This window comes from Eschrichtius robustus, chromosome 1 (assembly GCF_028021215.1).
Source record: "Eschrichtius robustus isolate mEscRob2 chromosome 1, mEscRob2.pri, whole genome shotgun sequence".
In the NCBI taxonomy this organism is placed as follows: Eukaryota; Metazoa; Chordata; class Mammalia; order Artiodactyla; family Eschrichtiidae; genus Eschrichtius; species Eschrichtius robustus.
In genome coordinates, this window is record NC_090824.1 from 98,098,729 (window position 1) to 98,119,614 (window position 20,886).

At 36.5% G+C, this 20,886-nt stretch overlaps 1 protein-coding gene and 1 long non-coding RNA gene across 4 annotated transcripts in view; one reads left to right on the forward strand and one right to left on the reverse strand.

The window, feature by feature from the left end:
- The window catches only part of LOC137759616 (uncharacterized), a 76,967-nt gene extending 73,626 nt beyond the window's left edge, over positions 1-3,341 (reverse strand). The window contains exons 1-2 of the long non-coding RNA XR_011073116.1: positions 3,230-3,341; positions 732-845 (exon numbers count right to left, since the gene is read on the reverse strand). This is a non-coding gene — a long non-coding RNA (uncharacterized lncRNA). The remainder of the gene's footprint in view (positions 1-731; positions 846-3,229) is intronic.
- A 129-nt stretch (positions 3,342-3,470) lies between these two features.
- Positions 3,471-20,886, forward strand: part of AP4E1 (adaptor related protein complex 4 subunit epsilon 1) — an 88,783-nt gene continuing 71,367 nt past the window's right edge. For all 3 annotated transcript variants that reach the window (XM_068551552.1, XM_068551543.1, XM_068551561.1), the window contains exons 1-7: positions 3,471-3,683; positions 5,430-5,501; positions 8,469-8,592; positions 12,580-12,653; positions 15,042-15,163; positions 17,765-17,924; positions 19,495-19,661. In XM_068551552.1, the coding sequence (XP_068407653.1) occupies positions 3,534-3,683; positions 5,430-5,501; positions 8,469-8,592; positions 12,580-12,653; positions 15,042-15,163; positions 17,765-17,924; positions 19,495-19,661 (869 nt within the window). In that variant the 5' untranslated portion in view covers positions 3,471-3,533. The remainder of the gene's footprint in view (positions 3,684-5,429; positions 5,502-8,468; positions 8,593-12,579; positions 12,654-15,041; positions 15,164-17,764; positions 17,925-19,494; positions 19,662-20,886) is intronic.

A 20,886-nucleotide genomic window follows, 5' to 3' on the forward strand; every position in this document is an offset into this window, starting at 1 on the left:
CTTTTATACAATTAGTGCAAATATCAGCACAGTTGTTCCAGAATAAACTATGAGATAAAAAAAAATTGTACAATGTTTTATTTCAGCATCACCTTAGTTTATTGCCAGGCATTTATATAGATCTTCAAGTACTAGCTGGTGCTGCCACCTGACAGATACAAGCAAAGCAACAAGACTAGCTACATCTATAATTATATAATTTTTGTCCATCTTAAAGACAGTATAATTCTGCAGATAGGATATGCACTCAGTCTTTATGTTTGCAACGGAATTTCTAATTTGGTGAGTTACTGCATCTTTGGAAAACAGCACTGCCATGATTTCTTTGACTGATTTTTCGTCTAGCAGACATTCACTCAGTAATGTACAGGCTTTATTAGTCTCTCAGCTATCGTATGCCCTTCTCCAGCCAGTGCAATACAATAATTTAACCTGTAAAATGCTTCAGTTGGTTTTTCATTTCTACTTTGAAAAGTGGTAACAAAAAAAGCTTTGGCTTTTAAAGAGGTTATCATTTTTAAAATATTCAATTCCTTTTTCTTTAAACTCTGACTGATTGGTCTCAAAATGATGCCTCAACCTACCTGGCACCATAATAGTGCTTGAAAATATTCTGTTGAATAAGACAAAATAAGGTAAATCATTAACTTCTCTAACGTCAAGGAAAAGAAATAAGCTTTTGTCACATTTTCCTTTCTTATTTACAGTTTCACCCAGATTATTCCCTTTACCTGAGTCAGAATCCTCTGATATTGATGTCAATATCATCTTTTTCAGCATCTTTAGATGTGGGAGATTGAGAAAGCAGGTCTTCTAATCTCCCTCTTGTGAGTCAATGAAAGAATCTAAAATTTAAAAAAAATTATAAACAAAATTTTATTTTAGAATAAAAGATTAAATTCTAAAAAATAACAGTTTTAGATAAAATTTAAATATTTAGAAAAGTTTTCAATAAATTAAAAATATTCTTGCAAAACAAGTAAACAAAATGAACTTTTTTCTTGTGTTTCTACATAGGCACAAGGAGAATTTAGGGATTTCAAAATACCATTTATTGGATGATTAAATGCGGAGAGATAGGGTATAAATGAATGTCGACAAAATTCTTTCTTAGGGAGAAATGGAAATTTTTATTCGAGCCAACTGAGGATTACAACCTGGGAGACAGTCTCTCAGAGAGGTCTGAGAACTGTTCTGAAGAGGTAGAGGGGGAGGCCAGTAGTATATGTGACTTTGGCATAGGGGTATGTGCAATCAAGCATTCATTCACCTTGGTAGAAGGTTAGTGCTATTTGCGAGGAACAGATATATTAGTTAAGGGTTTTAGTGCTTTTCTAAGTATAAGAAGATGCTGGGTTCATAAAATTTTCTCCTAAAAATATCTAACTATCTGAGGGCCAGTTCTGTCAGTTTTCCAGAGCACAAAGTGCCTCATGCTGAATTCTTTTCAGAGTATATTGTAGGTCAGCAACTGCAGTGGCTAATGACTTGATTTTTGTATAACTGGATGATAGGTAACATTCTTTATTTTACAATCCCTTCCCTTTTGGTCTTACTTTTGACTAAGGTTTGGGAGTCATTTCATGACCAATTTGTCCCATGGTGTTAGGAATGCTCATTCCCAGGCCAGGCAAGGATTTCATTGATATGCCCCTCACCGTGCTATTACTGGACTAGGCCCTGTTAACAGTAATCAAAAGCCTCTGGACTGCCTGTCTTACTAGTCTGTTACGGTCCAGGAAACGGTTCCCTCTTGTTGCTTCTTCCCATATTTGGAGTTACACTATTAAGATCATTGATCTTATAGGACTATATATTTGACCAATAGTTTCAAATCACCTAATCATCATTAATTTTATCTGAGGCTCAGCCACACATTTGGTGATGCAAAAAAACAATAATCTTATAAAATATGTGGAATACAAGTAACGTTCTAAGTAAATATTTAAGCAAAGAACTTCCACTAGGTGTGGCCCAGCAGCTCCCCAGGTCACCTGACCAGCCTGTTGTGCACCACCCGCTATCTTTAAGGGAAATGATATACTGGCATTGTACATAAAGTTCACCAAAGTTGTCTGCACATACAAGGTGAGTGGTGGAGCATCGTGACCCCTTACAGGATTGAGAAATGAATGTTATCTTCAAAGAGTTACATGGCTGGTGCCAGAAGAAGAAAAATTGGTCTTTACAGCTGAGCAGATACTTCTGCCATTGGGGAAGTCTGGTTAATGCGTGATGCAGATGCACAATGAACACTAGAGGGGAGAGAGGAGGCCCAAGTGGGCGGAGAAAAATTTTATGTCTAAATTTCTCGTCTTGCCTTAAAATATGAATTTTTATTTCATCATGAAGATAGCTTGTAAGAACACGCTAGAAGTACTGAGGACAAACTGAGTTAATCTCTGAAAACGCACTTATATCCTAACCATTAGACGAATCTATAAAATACAATAGTACTCAAGCACACACTTCATCAGTCAGTTGAGAGGTTGTAAGTCCTCTATCCTCTTGAAAACTTCTCTATACGCTCTGGAGAGGATGAGAGTGAAAACAACAAATAACATTTTAGTAATATTATGAATATAATTTTGACTTCCTGGATCCTTTGTTAGGGTCTCCTTCAGAACTCACCAGACCACATTCTCAAAAGCACTGCACTAGATTCTGTTCTAGATGGAAGCTGAGGTGACAGCAATGAAAAAGACAGGGAGATACATATTTATGTAGTGGCAACTGCCATCAGTTCTAGAATGGAAAAGAACAGAGCGTTGTGAGAGGATAGGACTGCGACCTGCTGGGCAGGAGCAGGGGGTCTGGGGGGCGCGGGGGTGGCCAACCGACCACTTCCCCTTCCTGGCTGCCTCCCCAAACCCCAGAAGGGGGGCGGAGGGGAAGGGACAGTGGCCAAGAGTCCCCCGTACGCGGCGGGCGCTGAACCCGGTAGGATGAGTCCACAGGGCAGCCGCGCCGTCATTCAACACCACCAGGATCCCCGGCACCGCCAGGGCCAGGGCCGCGCGTGGCGCCGGGGCCCAGCATCGATTCCGCTCCTCCGAGTGCAGCCGAGGGAGGTGGGCGGATTGCCGGTGGTCCCCCAGTCAGTGAGAGGCTGCCGAGAGAGGGCCAGGAATGGCCACCTCCCCGTGCGGTCTCGGGCAGCGCGGAGGCGGCCAAAGGAAAGGGAGACTTTTGCGGCCGAAGTGTAAGAGGGACGGACGGCAGCGGCTACCTCAGGAGGACCCAGAGAAGCTCGGGACGCAGGGGTTGCCATCAAAACCGGGAGCGTCCGGCCCTTCTGCTCCACCACAGGAGGACCACGTCCGCGCAGGCTTGGCGCGCGGTCTTTCGCTCGCGGACTCTCGCGCCCTCCGGCGGCGTCTCTCTAGAACGACACTGTGCTTGTCCGCGCGGGACGCGAATAAAGATTTCTTTTTCAAACAAACAGGAAGTGCCTACGGAGGCCGGGGAGGCGGTGGGGCAGGTCCTGGGCATGAGGCCGGGCGGAGACCGGAGGGCGGGTGGCGGCGGCGGCGATGAGCGACATTGTGGAGAAGACGCTGACGGCGCTGCCGGGACTCTTCTTGCAGAACCAGTCGGCTAGCGGGCCCGCAGCCGCCAAGGCGTCCTTCTCCTCCCGACTGGGAGGCCTGGTCCGCGGCATCACCGCGCTCACCTCCAAGCACGTAGGTGTTCTCTGGGCCGGGAGGTCAGGGGCGCCTCGGGGAGGCCCCCTCGCTGGGAGGCTCCGGTCCGGCGGCGAGCCTCCGGGGCTGGCCGTGAGGCGTGTGTGTCTGTCGGTCCTGGCGTCTGTCCGGAAGCGTCACTTTGCTGCCCGGACTGACAGCTGGGAGGTCGGGTTTCCACGGTTGGCCCTGACACTGACTCATTATTATCTGGGGCAGATATCTTTAATCTTTGAGGCCCTGTGTGTTTCTTGAACGTTGACGTAACAGAGTACCAGTACATATTTCATAGGTTGTTTCGAGAGTTAGATGAGACATCGAGCGTGTGAAACTACCAGGTGCCATGGAAGTGTCAGCATTATTCTCCTAAAAAGTTTCTTTCGCACTCGGGTTCTTTCTGTCTCCCGGTTCTTTCAACTGCTAGATGTCATACACTAGAACAGACCCTGCCATTTGAACCTGTTGTTCAGTATGTTTGGGGAGCTTGAGATTCTTAGGTTAGACCTACGGGTTGGGCAAAGAAAAAGCATAATTCTCCCTAAATGCAGTATTTGCTGAGTAAGTCTCTGCCTCTGCAGTTATAATGGAAGTTTTTAAGTTCCCACAGACTTTTCAAAGCTTCAGGGATTTAGTATCTTAAAAAAAGATCATATGGTAGGTCAAAATCTGTTCAAAAGATATTTGTGGAAGAGACTATGTGTTAGACCCTAAAGAAACAGTGTAAAACACATTTCCTTTTCCCAAGGAATTGTTCCTTCATCTTGGGCTTAAGACAGCTGTAAGCAGTATACAATGAAATATGTGTCAGGAGAGAAGAAAAGACAAAGTTTTTCTTCAAAGTGCTCTGAGCGTTTAAAAACGTTCTTTTTTAAACTGAAATAAGATGATGTTGTACTGGGGAGGATCAGCTTCACATTCAAAAATCACAAAAAACAATTATTTGTAGACTTGATATTGCTTGTCTTAAAATTTTGTCCTTTGCTCGTTTTTATGAGGTGGCTGAATGAAATAAAATACTTTTGGTTTTAAACTGCAGTTTGAAACCGTACATAAGGTATCTAAATGTAGCAGTACTTCACTAGCATTGTTAGTTCTTGGTTAGTCACCTAATGGGCATCTGCTAATTCAATGTGTAATTTAAAGATAGCATGATATTCGTCAAAATTGGGGCCAATTTTCAAGTGCTTAAGGAGGTGAAATACAATGCAGACAGTAAAAGTAACCATATCAGTGTATTTATTCCGTGTGTGTGAGAGAGAGATGGGAAGTGAGGGAAAGGATGCAAGGAATAAGGAAAAAAGGATAGGGAAGAAGAATATAGTTTAAGGGAAGAAGAACAGTTTCTGTTTCTGCCTTCTTACCCTGTTTCTGTATTCCATGAAGAAGGAGAAGGTGTGAGAACCTTATTCTGGGCCACTACATAAAGAATTGCTTTTCTACTTTCTCTCCACTGTTAATTTTTTTTAAAAACCATTTTCTGCTAACCCGTCCTTAAGGGGACAGTAACTGAGTGAAAAAAAGAGGAATGGTGAGTTAGCATGAAAATATTTATTCTTTCCAGGAATGATTCTGAGGGTTGGAGAAATGCCTGTAGGCAAATCTTAAGTGCATAATTTTTGTAACTCTCCTTTAAAATAATGTTTCTTTTTTATTGAAAATATTATAAGTTATATTTTTCCCTTTAAAAATACTGTTAGAGTTTAAAAAGGTGGTTATTCATGCATTCAAATATTTTCATTTTTTCAGGAGGAAGAGAAATTAATCCAGCAGGAACTGAATAATCTGAAAGCAACTGTTTCTGCTCCTAATACAACTCTGGTAAGTTTGCATAGTCAGTGCCAGCACGTTTTGAATTTGAAATCTGGTCCACTGTGGACTCAATAGTGGCATTAATTGATCAGTTGCTAAAATCTAATTTATCACAGTCAAAATCAGTTATGGATGGTAACAAGTCAGACATTAACTTTAGCCTTTTATTGCTGACTGGCTGCACCAGAGCAAGACTTGCTTGACTGATGTCAGTTCAATGCCAACATGATGATAGTTACATAAATGTAGGACTCCTGAGACCCCAAGGCTGATCTTATTGTTTTAATGTTGTGCACTGGGAGAAGGTTAGGACACATCATTTAAAATAGTATTTTCAGGGGACTTCACAGGTGGCTCAGTGGTTGGGAGTCCGCCTGTCAATGCAGGGGACATGGCTTCCATCCCTGGTCTGGGAGGCTCCCACATGCCACGGAGCAGCTAAGCCCGTGCGCCACAACTACTGAGCCTACGCTCTAGAGCCTGTGAGCCACAACTACTGAGCCCATGCGCCACAGCTACTGAAGCCCGCATGCCTTAGAGCCTGCGCACCGCAACTACTGAGCCCACGTGCTCTAGGGTCCACGTGCTGCAACTACTGAGCCCGGGTGCTGCAGCTACTGAAGCCTGCGCACCTAGAGCCTGTGCTCCGCAACAAGAGAAGCCTGTGCACCACATCAAAGAGCAGCCCCTGCTCGCTGCAACTAGAGAAAGCCCGCGCACAGCAACGAAGACCCAACGCAGCCAAAAAAATTTTAAAAAAAGTAAAAAATAAAATAGTGTTTTCAGACCTGAATTGATATATTGTAAATCTCTCATTTTACTGTTATATCTTGGAATATAGGTTGGCTGACAAGGTAGAAAAGTGATTTTCTTGCTGTAAAACTGAGTATATTGCACAATAGCTAAATCAGGATCTAGTTTTTAAAAAACTTGGTTCCATATAATTTGATTTTCAAACAGCATTCATCCAGCAACTATTTAAGCTGTGACCACCATATGCAGACCACTGTGGGACTGTGGGACTGTCCCTACATAGTTAGATTAAGGCCTACTTTTTTTTTCTTTTAATTTTTATGTGGTTTCAGATAATGAGATTTTTCCAAGCAACGTTTATTCAGCAAATATTTTGTGAGTGCCTTCTTTGTGTAAGTTGCTGTGGAATACTCTTCTAATAAAAATATTGCGGTGATCATTTTGCATGAATACATGATTATGTATGTGAATAACACTTGTAAAGTCTGAGAGAATGTATATATTTCCTTTTATGGTCATAATAATATGTGGACAAATGAAACTCAAAACATAGTTAATGTGATCTGTGTGTGTATGTGTATATGTATGTGTATGCATAGATATGTATATGTTTTTATGTGTATGTATAAAATCACTGTGTGTCGTGATACTTGGTAGAAATGTTACAGAGAAATAGCTTCTCTCTTTTCATTTAGTTTGATTTCCATTTCCTATAATTGGCATCAGTAAATACAGTTTTCATGTTACCAGACATAAACCTGGTGTTGACAGAATTTAGATAAGTAGGTAGAAGTTAGGGAGCCAGAGTTTGAAGGAAGATTTTATAATATTTATGGCCATCCAACTCTGGGCATACTTTACAGAATAGTCTGTCCCTGAGGTGGTCATGTAGAAGTTGGATTATAATTTGTTAAAGAAATTTTCTAGAGTGAATTCCTGCATTGGGAAAAGCATTTTCTTCTCCAAAAGTAAGAGAATAATAATGTATGCAATAGAATTTTACTTAAACAAACTCCATAATGACTTTTGAAAAGCTATGAGATAAAATATTACAAAATCAAGGTTGATACTTAATGGCCTAAATGAATACTTTCACTCCTCATTGATGTAGAAGCCTTTGAAGAGGCTTCCAGTATACTTTAAGCTTGTTTTCTCAGTGTTTAGTAGTTTTAATTAATGTGCTGATGGATTAACTTTTATTAAACACAAGTGACCTGAATTAAATCATTAAACATTATTCCCTTAAGATTTTCCTGTGGTTTATTTTTAAACTCTTCATATTTACATGTATATATATATATATATATATATATATAAAATCTACTCTCTGTATATAATATATATGAAATATAAATGTTATTCTTACTTTAAAACATTTTATTTTACTGTTTTTTAAGCATTTTGTGATTCAGTAATCCTGTAATACATTAACCCTAATTAATTTTTAGATATTAAAATAGTCTGAGCTTTTCTTATTTTGAAACACATTTATATTTTAAATTTTTGATTAAAATTTGCTATAAATATTGATACAGATATTCTCATACTAATAAAACAGATTTATAGAATCTCTTAAAATAAGTTATTAGCTCCTGTTATAAATATTGAAAGATCCAGTTAGGTTAAATACTGGAATGATTATACCATTAATGAAATCATAATAGTTGTGAGAATTGTTGAAAAAGTAATGCTTATAAAACAAACTGTCGCCTATTATAATATAGCACAGTAATTCTGAAGAAACTCCAGGTGCAATTTGGTCTTTAAATGTGAAAAATATTTTCATTACAGAAATTATTACCAACTTGTGGGAGCTCTATGGATGCGTTCATTTGACAAAGTATATTAAAATGATGTGCTACATTCTAGAAGCCACGTTAGAGTACCACGAGTGAAATTTTGTCTGAGGACCACGTGTCTCACATTATAACCAAATTTTACGCGAGGGACACCTAGAATTAGAAATAGCTACATTTGATTTATTTTGTATTGTTGCCAGTAACAAAATATTGAGATAATTTTACTAAAATGTGTACTGTTGGTAGTTAAATTTGGGAGAAACTCTTTATTTATAAAGTCTGACTTTGGGTGATTAATTTATATATGTTATTTCTTCAGTGCCAGGATTAAAGACTTCTCCTATTAAATGATTACAGCATACTAAAAAAAAAAAGTCAAAGCATTCTATTTATTTATACTGTTACTGGATATTTTGTTTTTCAGAAAATGATGAAGGAATGTATGGTGAGACTTATATATTGTGAAATGCTTGGATATGATGCTTCCTTTGGTTACATACATGCAATCAAGTTGGCACAACAAGGAAACCTTTTAGAAAAAAGAGTAGGTATGTATGTGTTTAAGACTCTTGCACTTAATGTTGTCCTTAAAGTTCTGGCTATTATATAAAGTGAATGATGGCAGGTGTGTAGTATGGTTTTAGAACACTGCCTTGTGATTTCCAAAGCTTTAAAAGATAATGCTTCAAAAACTCACAGTCTAAAAATGGAATCAGTTTTCCTGATTCATAGCGTTTTGGAGTTATAGAAAGGATGAAAAATTGCCTGTTCTTGTGATGGTGGTTAGATGACTTTGTCAAAATTCATTGAACTATGTACTTAAAAGGGTGAATTTTCTTATATGTAAATTATACCTCAGTAAAGCTGATCTTAAAAAGTCTGTCTAACCTCATCAGTTTAATGGTAAGGGATGATTTTTTTATAGATAAAAACGAAATTGACTTGAATAATTTTCGGTATCCTGCTCCTAGTTTCACAATTGTTAACTATGAGGATTTGAGGTATCTTTTAAAAAATTTTATTTCTGTAATCAACCTTTAAGTCTATTAGGAAAACAAGGACTTAAATCTTGTATTCATATACGTACAGCTTTATATCAGAAACTTAAGAAGGAAGCACTTTAGAATAATATAGGAGTAGAACATGTTCTTTATTCAAAGAAGTTGATAGTGTCGTGTTGTCAGGGACCAACATTCTTCTCAAGTTATATTGACCTGTGCTGTCAGATGATGGGTACGGCGTGGGAGATATCTTGGTAAAGACTCTGAGACTATATGAACACACTGTTCCACTTGTTGAATCTCACTCCACCAAAAATACTCTTTTGTCTTCTAGATTTGTTACATTCTTCCCTCCAAGTAGAGTGTCCTCTGGCATCTTGTCTCTCCCTTTCTGTATTCCAAACCAAGTTTTAACTCTTCTGTGATCTCTCAGGTGGCTCCTACCACCTGTTGTCTTACGGTGTTTGTCTTTTCATGTCTTTTCCAAACTAATTCTGAGATCCCTAACAGCAGGAAATTTTGAAAACAATAGATAGTCTATACTTTGTACATCTGTTGCTATATTTTGCTTTTTAGACTTTCATGTAATTTTTCCATTTTCAATTAAATTTTATTTTTATTTTTATTTATTTTTATTATTTTATTGGTTTTTTTGGCCATGCCACGTGGCTTGCGGGATCTTAGTTCCCCGACCAGGGGTTGAACCCAGGCCGTGGCAGTGGAAGCACTGAGTCCTAACCACTGGATTGCCAGGGAATTCCCTAAATTTTTTTTTTTCAATTTTTATTTATTTATTTATTTATTTATGGCTGTGTTGGGTCTTCGTTTCTGTGCAAGGGCTTTCTCTAGTTGTGGCAAGCGGGGGCCACTCTTCATCACGGTGCGCGGGCCTCTCACTATCGTGGCCTCTCCCGTTGCGGAGCACAGGCTCCAGACGCGCAGGCTCAGCAGTTGTGGCTCACGGGCCTAGCCGCTCTGCGGCATGTGGGATCTTCCCAGACCAGGGCCGGAACCCGTGTCCCCTGCATTAGCAGGCAGACTCCCAACCACTGTGCCACCAGGGAAGCCCTATTTTTAAAATATGTAAAAATTACATGTGTACATGGTCCAAAAGTTAAGACCTGATAAAAAGGTATAGTCAGAGAAATTTCATGTTTATCTCTAACCCCTCTACCAGCTTTGCCCCTTACCCCATGGGTAACTATTTTCTTTAGCTTCTGATTAATCTTTCCATTGTTTCATTTTGAAAAAACAAGCAAATTCATGGGTACACACTCAAATACTCTCTCTTACACAGAAGATAGCATGCTACAGAGATTATTCCGCATCTTGTTTTGACATCTTTATACTTTTATACAATTGCATAGTTTTCAGTGGGCAGATGGATGTACCGTAGTATTTTCAACGAGGTCCCTATTGGTGGATATATGGGTGGTTTTTATTTTTTGCTCTAATAAATAATGTTCAGTGAAGGACCTTGTATGTGGGTTATTTCATAGTTACAGTGACTAAGGAAACCTCACAGTCATTTTTATTGAGATTCATGATCTTCCTTAGGAAAGTATTTTATTGACACCTAGAAAGACGTGTCTGTGGGTATCAGATATTCTTTATGTGTGCTAATGAGTGGAAGTTTTTTTTAAGATAGCATTTAAATTTTTTATGCCTTTACTCCAGTACCATTGCCTCATCTACTCTCCTGAGATTTCTAAGGCTTAGTGCTTTCTCTGATGGATAATGCATTCTTATTTTTCACATGAATACTGTTGAGTAAATAAATCTCAGTACCCACTAAGTCAGGAATTATGTTAGGTGCTTTATCTTGTGAGATGATATTTCGTTTGACAGAGGAGAAAACTGAAGCTCAGAAAGGTCAAGTCAATTTTCCAAGGTCATAGAGCTACTAAATGGTGAAGCTAGAATATAAACCCAAGTTTCTATGAGTCAAAGCCTGTATTCCTATCCTGTACCTCACTCTTAGTCATATCAAATGTATTCTCTAATCATTGTTGTTTTTCTTTGTTTTCCTGAAACCTTTTAAATTTTTTGAATAACAGAATATCTTTTTCCCTGTTTCCTGATTATCAAAACAGTTTCCTTGTTTTCCCTGATTGTCAAAACAGGATATTCTTTTTAACAGATAGAATTAAGATTTCATAAGGTTTTGAGGTGGTCTTTGGATTAGTTTGTTGATCTTCTTGTATCTTGATATTGGTGACTTGAGAGGGGGTGATATCTTAGCTGAACAGATGTAATCTGATAAGACCTAATTTCTGCTTTAAATGCTGTCTAGGGTTTTTCTCTTTCGTGATCCTGGTTTGTTCTTTTTTCTCTCTCCTGATTGTGGGAGTGATAGCTCTGCTCCTCTGACCTTCAGTGAAGATGTTGCAGTGGGTCATGCTGCTACTCCTTGGTTATGAGAACAGGAAATTTTTTTAACAGTTTTCCCATCTTCCCCAACAGATACAGTATGGTTGCTGGATAGTAATAGGGGTAGCTAACACTAGAATTGCTAATAAAAAGGCTGGAAGAATTGAGAAGAATGAAAAACAATGGGAATGGGAGTCAGGGAATAAGGTCTCAAAGTAGACTGTGTGAGAGACAGAATAGCATAGGGGTTAAAAACGTGAACTAACTCCTACTGGCTCCGTTGTAGTCTTGGCTCCACCATGTAGTAGCTGTAGACCTTGGGCAGTTATCCTTTTGGGGCCTCATTATTATATTGGGGATAATAAGAATATCTACCTCATAGAGTTGTTGTGAGGATTAAATGAGGTGAGGCTTGTAATGTACTTAACCCACAGTAACTGTCTATCAAATGTTATCAATATTAAGGGTGACAGGAAAATGACATGGAGCATCTAGATTCCATGCACATGGTATTTGTCAGAGTAGTAACGTACTTCCTCAATTTTAAGTTGTATTTTTTAATGTTTTGATGTTATTAAAATAAAAATACTTGAGTAAATGAGTACATTTAATGTGGTAGACATTGTTTCTTTCCGCAACAACTTCTATTCATTCAATAGTTTATCTTCACATTGAGAAAATAAGGTATTGTTTATGGCTAATAGGTGATTTACATCATATGGATTGGTATTAGGTAGCTCATTCAGTAATACAAATAGCTAGTAACTCACTATTAACTGTAGTAGCTATTAGTTTTTGAATAATTATATTTGGCCACAAGACAGAAAATGTTTTGATTGATTGTGTAGAGATTTGCACAGAAGATAGAAGGCATATATTCCTAATGTCATTTACAGGACTTTAAGTTGGTGCACATAGCCTCTTTTCCATTTCATTTATATCCTGTGAAATACCTAATTGTGAAAGACTTCAGGGTGAAGAACATCTGAAATCTTCCGTACTGAATTTTTTGAACCTTGTTATTTTACTATTTGTTTTTATATTTACGTGTAACTGGTATCTTTGACACTTAAATTTTGGAATATATTATTGCTTTGTTTAACTTCTTGGGAAATGTTAATTTTTGGCAGGTAATTATGAGACTTTTCCTCTCAAATTTTATAGGTTATTTGGCTGTTTCTTTATTTCTACATGAAAGTCATGAACTGTTGCTTCTCCTTGTGAATACAGTTGTAAAGGTATTGTATTGTATGCTGGTTAATATGAAGTCTTCAATTATTCCTTCAGGCATCTGACATTTCTCATCAATCGTATTAAATTAGGTATTTTTCAAAGAAGGTGGGCTTATAGAATGGGCTTAGAAAGATCTTTTATATCAGTTTCTGCATCTGTAAAATGAGGATAATAATAGAACTTAACCAAGTTGTAGGGTTAAATGAAACACTGTAGAGAATAATAGTTGCTACTGCTGCTGTTATTATTGTTTCATTTAAAAAAGCAGAGTTAACGAAAATAAACTCAAAATGGTCTAAAGACCTACATGTAAGACCTGAAACCATAAAACTCCTAGAAGAGAACATAGATGGAACACTCTTTGACATAAATTGTAGCAATATTTTCTTGGATCAGTCTCCTAAGGCAGAAGAAATAAAAGCAAAAATAAACAAATGAGACCTAATTAAGCTTCAAAGCTTTTGCACAGCAAAGGAAATAATTGACAAAATGAAAAGACAACCTATGAAATGGGAGAAAATATTTGCAAATCATGGGACCAACAAGGGGTTAATATTCAAAATATACAAACAGCTCATGCAACTCAATATCAAAAAAAACAAACAATCCTATGAAAAAATGGGCAGAAGACCTGAATAGACATTTTTCCAAAGAAGACATATCCATAGCTAACAGGAAATGAAAAGATGCTCAACATCACTAATTAGAGAAATGCAAATCAAAACCACAATGAGGTATCACCTCATTGAGAATGGCTATCACGAAAAAGTCTGTGAACAGCAAATGTTAGTGAGGATGTGGAGAAAAGGGAACCCTTGTACACGGTTGGTGGGAATGTAAATTGGTCAGCTACTGTGGAAAACAGTATGGAGGTTCTTTAAAAAACTAAAAATAGAACTACCATATGATCCAGCAATTTCACTCCTGGGTATATATCTGGAAAAAATGAAGACACTAATTAAAAAAGATACATAACCCCAGTGTTCATAACAGCACTACAGTAGCCAAGACGTGGAAGCAATCCAAGTGCCCATCAGTAGACAATTGGATTAAGAAAACGTGGTATATATACGCAATGGAATATTATTCAGCCACAAAACAGAATGAAATACTGCCATTTGCAGCAATGTGGATGGACCTAGAGAATACTATTGAAATTAAATATTAGTAAATAAATCAGACAGAGGACAAGTACTGTATGATATCAGTTATATGTAGAATCTAAAAAATAATACAAATGATTGTATATGCAAAACAGAAACAAACTCACAGACATAGAAAAGAAACTTGTGGTTACCAAAGGGGAGAGAGGGAGGGACAAATTAGATGTATGGGATTAATAGATAACAAACTACTATATTTAAAGTAGATAAACAACAAGGACAGCATAGGGAATTATACACATTTATCTTGTAATAACCTATAGTGGAGTATAATCTGCAAAAATACTAAATCACTGTGCTGTACACCTGAAACTAATACAATATTATTAATATACTTCAGTAAAAGAATACATTAAAAAAAAAGCAGAGTTGGAATTATAACTCAGATCTCCAGACTCTTAGTCAGATGCATCTTCCATGCTGTTGTCTTTTTCTCTAGGATCTGTTTTAAAGGGATGTGATATAAACTGAATAATTGAAGTCTTTTAGATTCTGAAAGTCAGTTTAAAGAAGAACAGAGTTTAATTGGGTAACTGAAATGTACAGATAATAAAAACACAATTTAATCCATACACAGTATTGTTTCCTGTTAAACGTTTAAACAAAATTGGTAATAAAGTATAATTGCATTGTTGAGCTTTTTCATGTTTATCTTGTTTCAGTCTTTTGATATATGAGAGAGAGTGTGTGTGTGGGTGTGTAGTATCAATACTTTCTGAATTGTTAAGTTATATACTCTCTTAAGTTTACTAGTAGCTTAAACTTTTGCAAACTTTCAAAAATGTAGTTTTGGGTTCTATTAGAACGGTTTGTAAACTTTGTGCTTATGTAAGTATATATGAATGCATGCATTTTATCATATATATTCAAGAATTGCTTCCTTTTAAACTTCCACTGATATTGTTGATTAACAAGAAGAATTCATAAAATTATTCTGTTACTAGTTTAGAAAAGTTTTAAAGGCTGTAATAAAGAAGACTACTTTGGTCATTGTAAACAGAAATACAGTTTCCTTTAGATCAGTTGCCTTTTGGCTACCTTTATCTATTGACTCTATTAAGGGAAATGAAACAGGGATATTCCTATAAAATATGAGGTAAGCCTAAATGTACAAATTAATTTAAAAAGTTAGTAGAAAACTATTAAGTGTGTAGGACCATTGCAATGTTGAACTCAATGTCCCTAGATTCAGAATTTGCACTGAATGTTTTCTTTGCTTAATAATGTTAGGACTTGCAGAGCACTAACCTAGTAGAAGTATGTATGGCACTTACTATCGTCAGCCAGATTTTCCCTCGAGAAATGATTCCAGCTGTTCTTCCATTAATAGAAGATAAACTTCAACATTCTAAGTAAGTAAATTCTTTTTGGATAGGTGTCTACACTATGTATTTCAAAAGGAAAATTTATACTCAGAAGTTTATTCTAACTTTAACTTAACGCTACCAGGACAGAGGATATTCTTTGACTGCCAGGTATAATGCAAAAATCCCTGATATTTGTCCTTTATTGTCCTTTATTTTTATGTGGGTTTAGAAAAATGTTAGGCAACTTTCTAAAGTTAAACTGAGAGTCAGTGAGGCTTAGCATCAGGAATCCTTGGCTTTCTTCCCACTTCTACTGCTAACCATCAGGGGTCCTGTTTTTCTCTTGGCTATATGGGGTTGGTTGAAGCTCCTTAGTTCTCACAGAGTTGTTTTGAGGATAAAGTGAAATAATGGAAAACATATGGAAATGGTTCAAGTGCTATGAATACAGACCTTCAATGTATTGGGGATGCTTTATATCAAAACTGCAGCTTTCAAATTCTGTTTTATAGCAGAATATATCCAAATGAACCTTAACTTATAGTATTTTGCTAATCTTGTATGATTCCTTAACTCTCTCCTTCTCAACTTGATTACTTTTTCACCACACTTGGAATTATTTTGTTTTTGACCAAGCCCCTTAACTTCATAATCTTTAGAGTTAGGGAAGAGTTTACAGTCACTTGCCATTTTTCCTTTGTGATTGCAGTATTTTAGTTATATATACATTTTTGATAAAGATTTCTTTTGTTACTCATATAATATTTCATATGCTTAAGTCAGTATTTTTAGTGTTCTAAGATTTTAAAATGTTGTTTTATGGTTTGTGTTCTTTAAATCTTGGACCATGAATATTCCAGCTAAAAATGATAGCTTTTGCTAAGAATTATGGAATAACTTCAGAGATTTTTCAGACTTGTAATGTTTTGTTTATATCAAATCTGTGTTTAGAACAAATGATGGATATGGAAAATTAATTACTGGAAATAAAATATTAGCCTTTCTTAGATAATTAGAGGTTGATCTGATCATAGCAGAGCATATTTTTATGAAATTTTTCCATACCACCACTGTTTTGTGGTAGCCATACTTACCCTTTGTATGAAATCTTTCTAAGAATTGAATTTTTTCCTTGTTGCTTCCCATTTACCCTTTCAATTTTTTCCTTATTGCTTCCCATCTACTGTCATTTCAAGTCCTGGCCTTTCCTGTCTTCTACCAGTTAGAGTTTAGACTTTCTGAAACTCTGCTTTTGCAATTATGGCCATACCTAACTCCATGCTATGGAATAAAGAGCTAAAGACAGAACTGTGGGACAGAGCTACAGATAAGCCAGTAGATATCACAACGAAGCTATGAGACAGGGCTTGGACTCGACTTTTGAATCCCTGGTTATATTTCAGCATGCCAAACTCACAGCCCAAATCCAGGTTTTTTGATATCTTGTGTTATTGCCACCACTTTGGGCCAGACCTAGGGATTCCTGAGCCTGTTCAGAGTTTGTATTCTTTTTCCTCACCTCATCTTAACTTACTCTCTCCCGGAACTCATATTGGTTAACGCCCAATAGCAATACATTGGGATATAGTTTACAGTTACTGTAGTATTAATACTAATGGCAAATCTTTTGTTAATCTGCTTTTCTTTTTATGTGAAAAGAATTTTCCATCATGACATAGTTTACCTAGGAAGATAGTAGGTTGCTTGTTAATGTAGAGGCTGAGTGACCATTTGTTAGGAATCTTATAAAAAGTATTCTTGAGTGGAACACAGAGGATTGCATTGAATAATCTCAATTTTGAGATTCTATGGTTTTAGGTAACAGAAATACATATTAAGGAACCCTGAAAGTAAATACTTCCGTACTGCTGTTGTGGGCACTGCCAGCATAGTCTGCAAATATGAGCTATGTGGAAATAGGCATAAGAGACAAAAACAAGGAATATAATTCCTTGGAAACTACATTATGTTCGTAGGATAGCAACTCTTTATTTTTGCTTCTTGTGTGCTAGACATTATCTGTTACAAATGAAGTGCAAGACTTGTGTATACTTTCCTCTTCATTGTAATGAGGTTTTTGAAACATGAGCTGGGCAAGGAGAGGAGTAACATCTTTTAATGTAAGTCCCCCTTATACTCCCCTGCCCCCGCAAAGTATTTGGAGTATGTTTGCCCATGATATAAAAAAAGAAATATGAAAAGCTAGAATGTTAAGGAGACTTTTAATATTGATGGAGAGACTGTTTAATGTTACTAGCAGAAATTACCTCTCACTCATTTAAACTTACTGTTGATTCTTTTCCCAATTTCTGGAGATATGGCTTTCAAAAATGGAATTAGGGAATTAAGGAATTTATCTTTCCTGGTTTGTTTTGGTTTCAAAAGTAATATATGCTTGTTACCAAAAAATTTTATAACTAGAGAAATATATAACATGGACAGTTAAAAGTCTCTTGAGGTCTTACCTCCTAGAGATAACCACTTTTTATAGTTTGGTAGATTAGAATAAAAAATTAATAATAAATGTGTAATTCTTTCTTTTTAGATTCAGGTAACAGCTGGTATTTTAAAATCATCTGGTCCATAATCTTTTCAAACTAAATGATAATTCAGATGGTTTATTTAGATTTTATTTTTTATCTTTAGGGAGATTATACGAAGAAAAGCTGTCCTAGCATTATATAAATTCTATCTCATCGCTCCTAATCAAGTACAGCATATCCATATTAAGTTTCGGAAAGCACTTTGTGACAGAGATGTTGGGGTCATGGCTGCTTCCTTGCACATATACCTTAAGATGATTAAGGTAAGTTGGCATTTTGAACAGGTACTGAGTAGCTACCATTAGAAAAATATAGTTATGTAATTAAAAGAAAACTCATATATTTCAGTAAAATGCTTAGGTCACATTTAAATGTGTATTATTGACACTTTAATAGTAATATTTGCATGTTGTTGATCACATGAGTTGTAGACAAATTATAGATTTAGTCTTTTTTTATGCCTAAAATTTTTTCATTGTTACTAAAGAAGCATGGAAAAATGGTAGCTCTGGAAGGTGGTTGAAATTTGCAGATTTGTGGTTTTTCAAGCAGTGCCTCCCTTTTATACAACTTCATGGGGTACATATAACGGTTTATAGAAATGAGGAGAACTGGTGGGGAACGTGCAAGGCATAGTCTACAGTGTTGACTCCATATGTTGATACTGTGTTGGAGGAGGAAGGGGGGTTGAACAGTATGGTAAAAAAATTTTCTAAATGATGATACGGGTTTATACTAATTGAATCCCAGTGTATTGCCTGAAACCCTTTGTGTCTGAAAGTATATATTTGTGAGAGATTTCATCATACCTCATAATGCAATGGGATATGCTGTTGAAATCAATTTAAAATTACAGAAGCTGAAGGTTATCTTTACTTTTATGCATTGTGTGCTCCAAAATAGTGTGGCATAAATAGATAATTGATATTAAATCTTATTTTTCCTCTAATATTTATTAAACTCTGAAAGAGCTATTATTTCCCTTCCAAAAATTTGTCCTTGATACATAGTAAAAATTACAATGAAGAGTCTAACATTCATTTTGAGGAATGTGTATTTAATTTCCCCAGTTCAGGCAGATGGTTACTAGACCTATAGTGGTGATCAATTTGTAATATACATAAATGCTGAATCACTATGTTGTATACCTGAAACTAATATAGTATTGTATGTTAACTATACTTCAGTTAAAAAAAAAAAGATGAAAAAAAAAATTTCTGCAGTCCAAGAGATTAGTCAGATAGATAATCAAGGCACACTCATTCAGAATCACAAATATGTTTAAATACTATAGAGTTAATTAATTTTTGATAAGCAGGCTTACTGATTTTGGGGGTTTTAAGTGTTTGAGTAATTTTGGCTATGCTCTTCCACCTGGAATATATTTAGTTCAATCACATGAGAAGTCTTTTGAAAACAAAATTCAGAGATTGGAAGCAGACCTTGGTTTTTGTCAAAAGTAGAGGTATTACTGCTTTTTTCAGTATGCCAGTTCTTTTCAATTTTTGCTTTAATTGCTGAAACTAGCTTTTAAAGGTTCTAAGATGTAATTATAGAACTTTGGAAATGTGATTAAACTGTATAGGAAGTAGGAAGTGGTGGAAGCTTTTTAGGGCATGATTCACCTCTGGATCTGGTAGCCAGAGGAGTTTCATGGTGGAAGAAATTACACAGTTAGAGGACTGTTTCATTAAATATGAACATGAAACTTCTTAAGTGAGCATGTATTAAGTTAGATTCTTTATGGCATTTCAACCAGGTCTATTTTATTTTAAAGACATTATTATTAACAGAAAGTTTTTTGTTTTGTTTTACTTTGTTTTTTGGATGTAGGAGAATTCATCTGCATATAAAGACTTGACTGGGAGTTTTGTAACTATTTTGAAGCAAGTGGTTGGAGGAAAACTCCCCGTAGATTTCAATTACCACAGTGTACCAGCACCATGGTTACAAATTCAGCTGTTGAGAATACTAGGACTTCTAGGAAAAGATGATCAAAGGTAAACTATTCTAGGTAAATCTGATAGGCTTTAGTCATCTAGAGGTGTCATGATAAACCAGCTTCTCGCAATGCTTAATTGACTTAATAGTGATAAATAAGCCACTATAAGAAGTGTAAAAATTCAGGTTGCTGGGATAATCCTGGCTCTCTGCTTATCTCAATCCTACTCACAGTGCAAGATACCTTTGAAGCTCCATATGTTCCGTGAAATTTTCTTAACCATTTCTAGTCTGGGGCTTGGGAAACTTCTTTATAAAGGGCCAGATAAATATTTTAGGCTTTGTGGGCTATATGTTGTCTATTGCAACCATTTAATTCTGCTGTTGTATACACCTCAAAAGCAGCCATAAATAATATGTAAATGAATGAGCACAGCTATGTTCCAAAAAAACTCTTTAAGGACATTAAAACTTGAATTTCATATAATCTTTTTGTGTCATGAAATATTATTCTTTTGATTTTTTTTTTCAACCACTTAAAAACGTAAAAACCATTCTTAGCCTGTAGCCAATACAAAAACAGGCATCTGGACAGATTAGGCATGCAGACTATAGTTTGCTTACCCTGTTCTAACTGGAACAATTCATTTGTTTGAATTACTCTTTTAGGCAGTAATTTTATTAAACTTTTTATGGGTGCCTTTCCAGTTACATATATTTTTGTAACTTTTAATTTTGCTGTAGTTTTTCAAGCTTACGGAAAAATTCCAAGAATAGTACAGGGAGCTCTCTCTACCTCTGTTCATCAATTATTTGTATTTGCTTTATCATTCTTTCTCTCTCTGTGTGTGCATGTGTGCACACCTGTTATTTTTATTTAAGAATTTTTTTCTGAACTGTTCAAGAGCAACTAGATTTGGTCCCCTTGAGAGCAGGGACCATGCTTGAGCCCCTGATGTGTTTCTGTCTTGAGAAAATATTATTAATCAGGTTCTGACTTTAGAGATGTGGTTCTGTTTTATACAGTAGGGTACATTTATATGCTAATACTTTTTTTAAAAATTTTATTTATTTTTGGCTGCGTTGGGTCTTCGTTGATGTGTGTGGGCTTTTCTCTAGCTGCCACGAGCAGGGGCTACTCTTCGTTGCGGTGCACGGGCTTCTCATTGCAGTGGCTTCTCTTGTGGAGCACGGGATCTAGGGCCCACGGGCTCAGTAGTTGTGGCGCACAGGCTTAATTGCTCTGCGGCATGTGGGATCTTCCCAGACCAGGGATCGAACCGT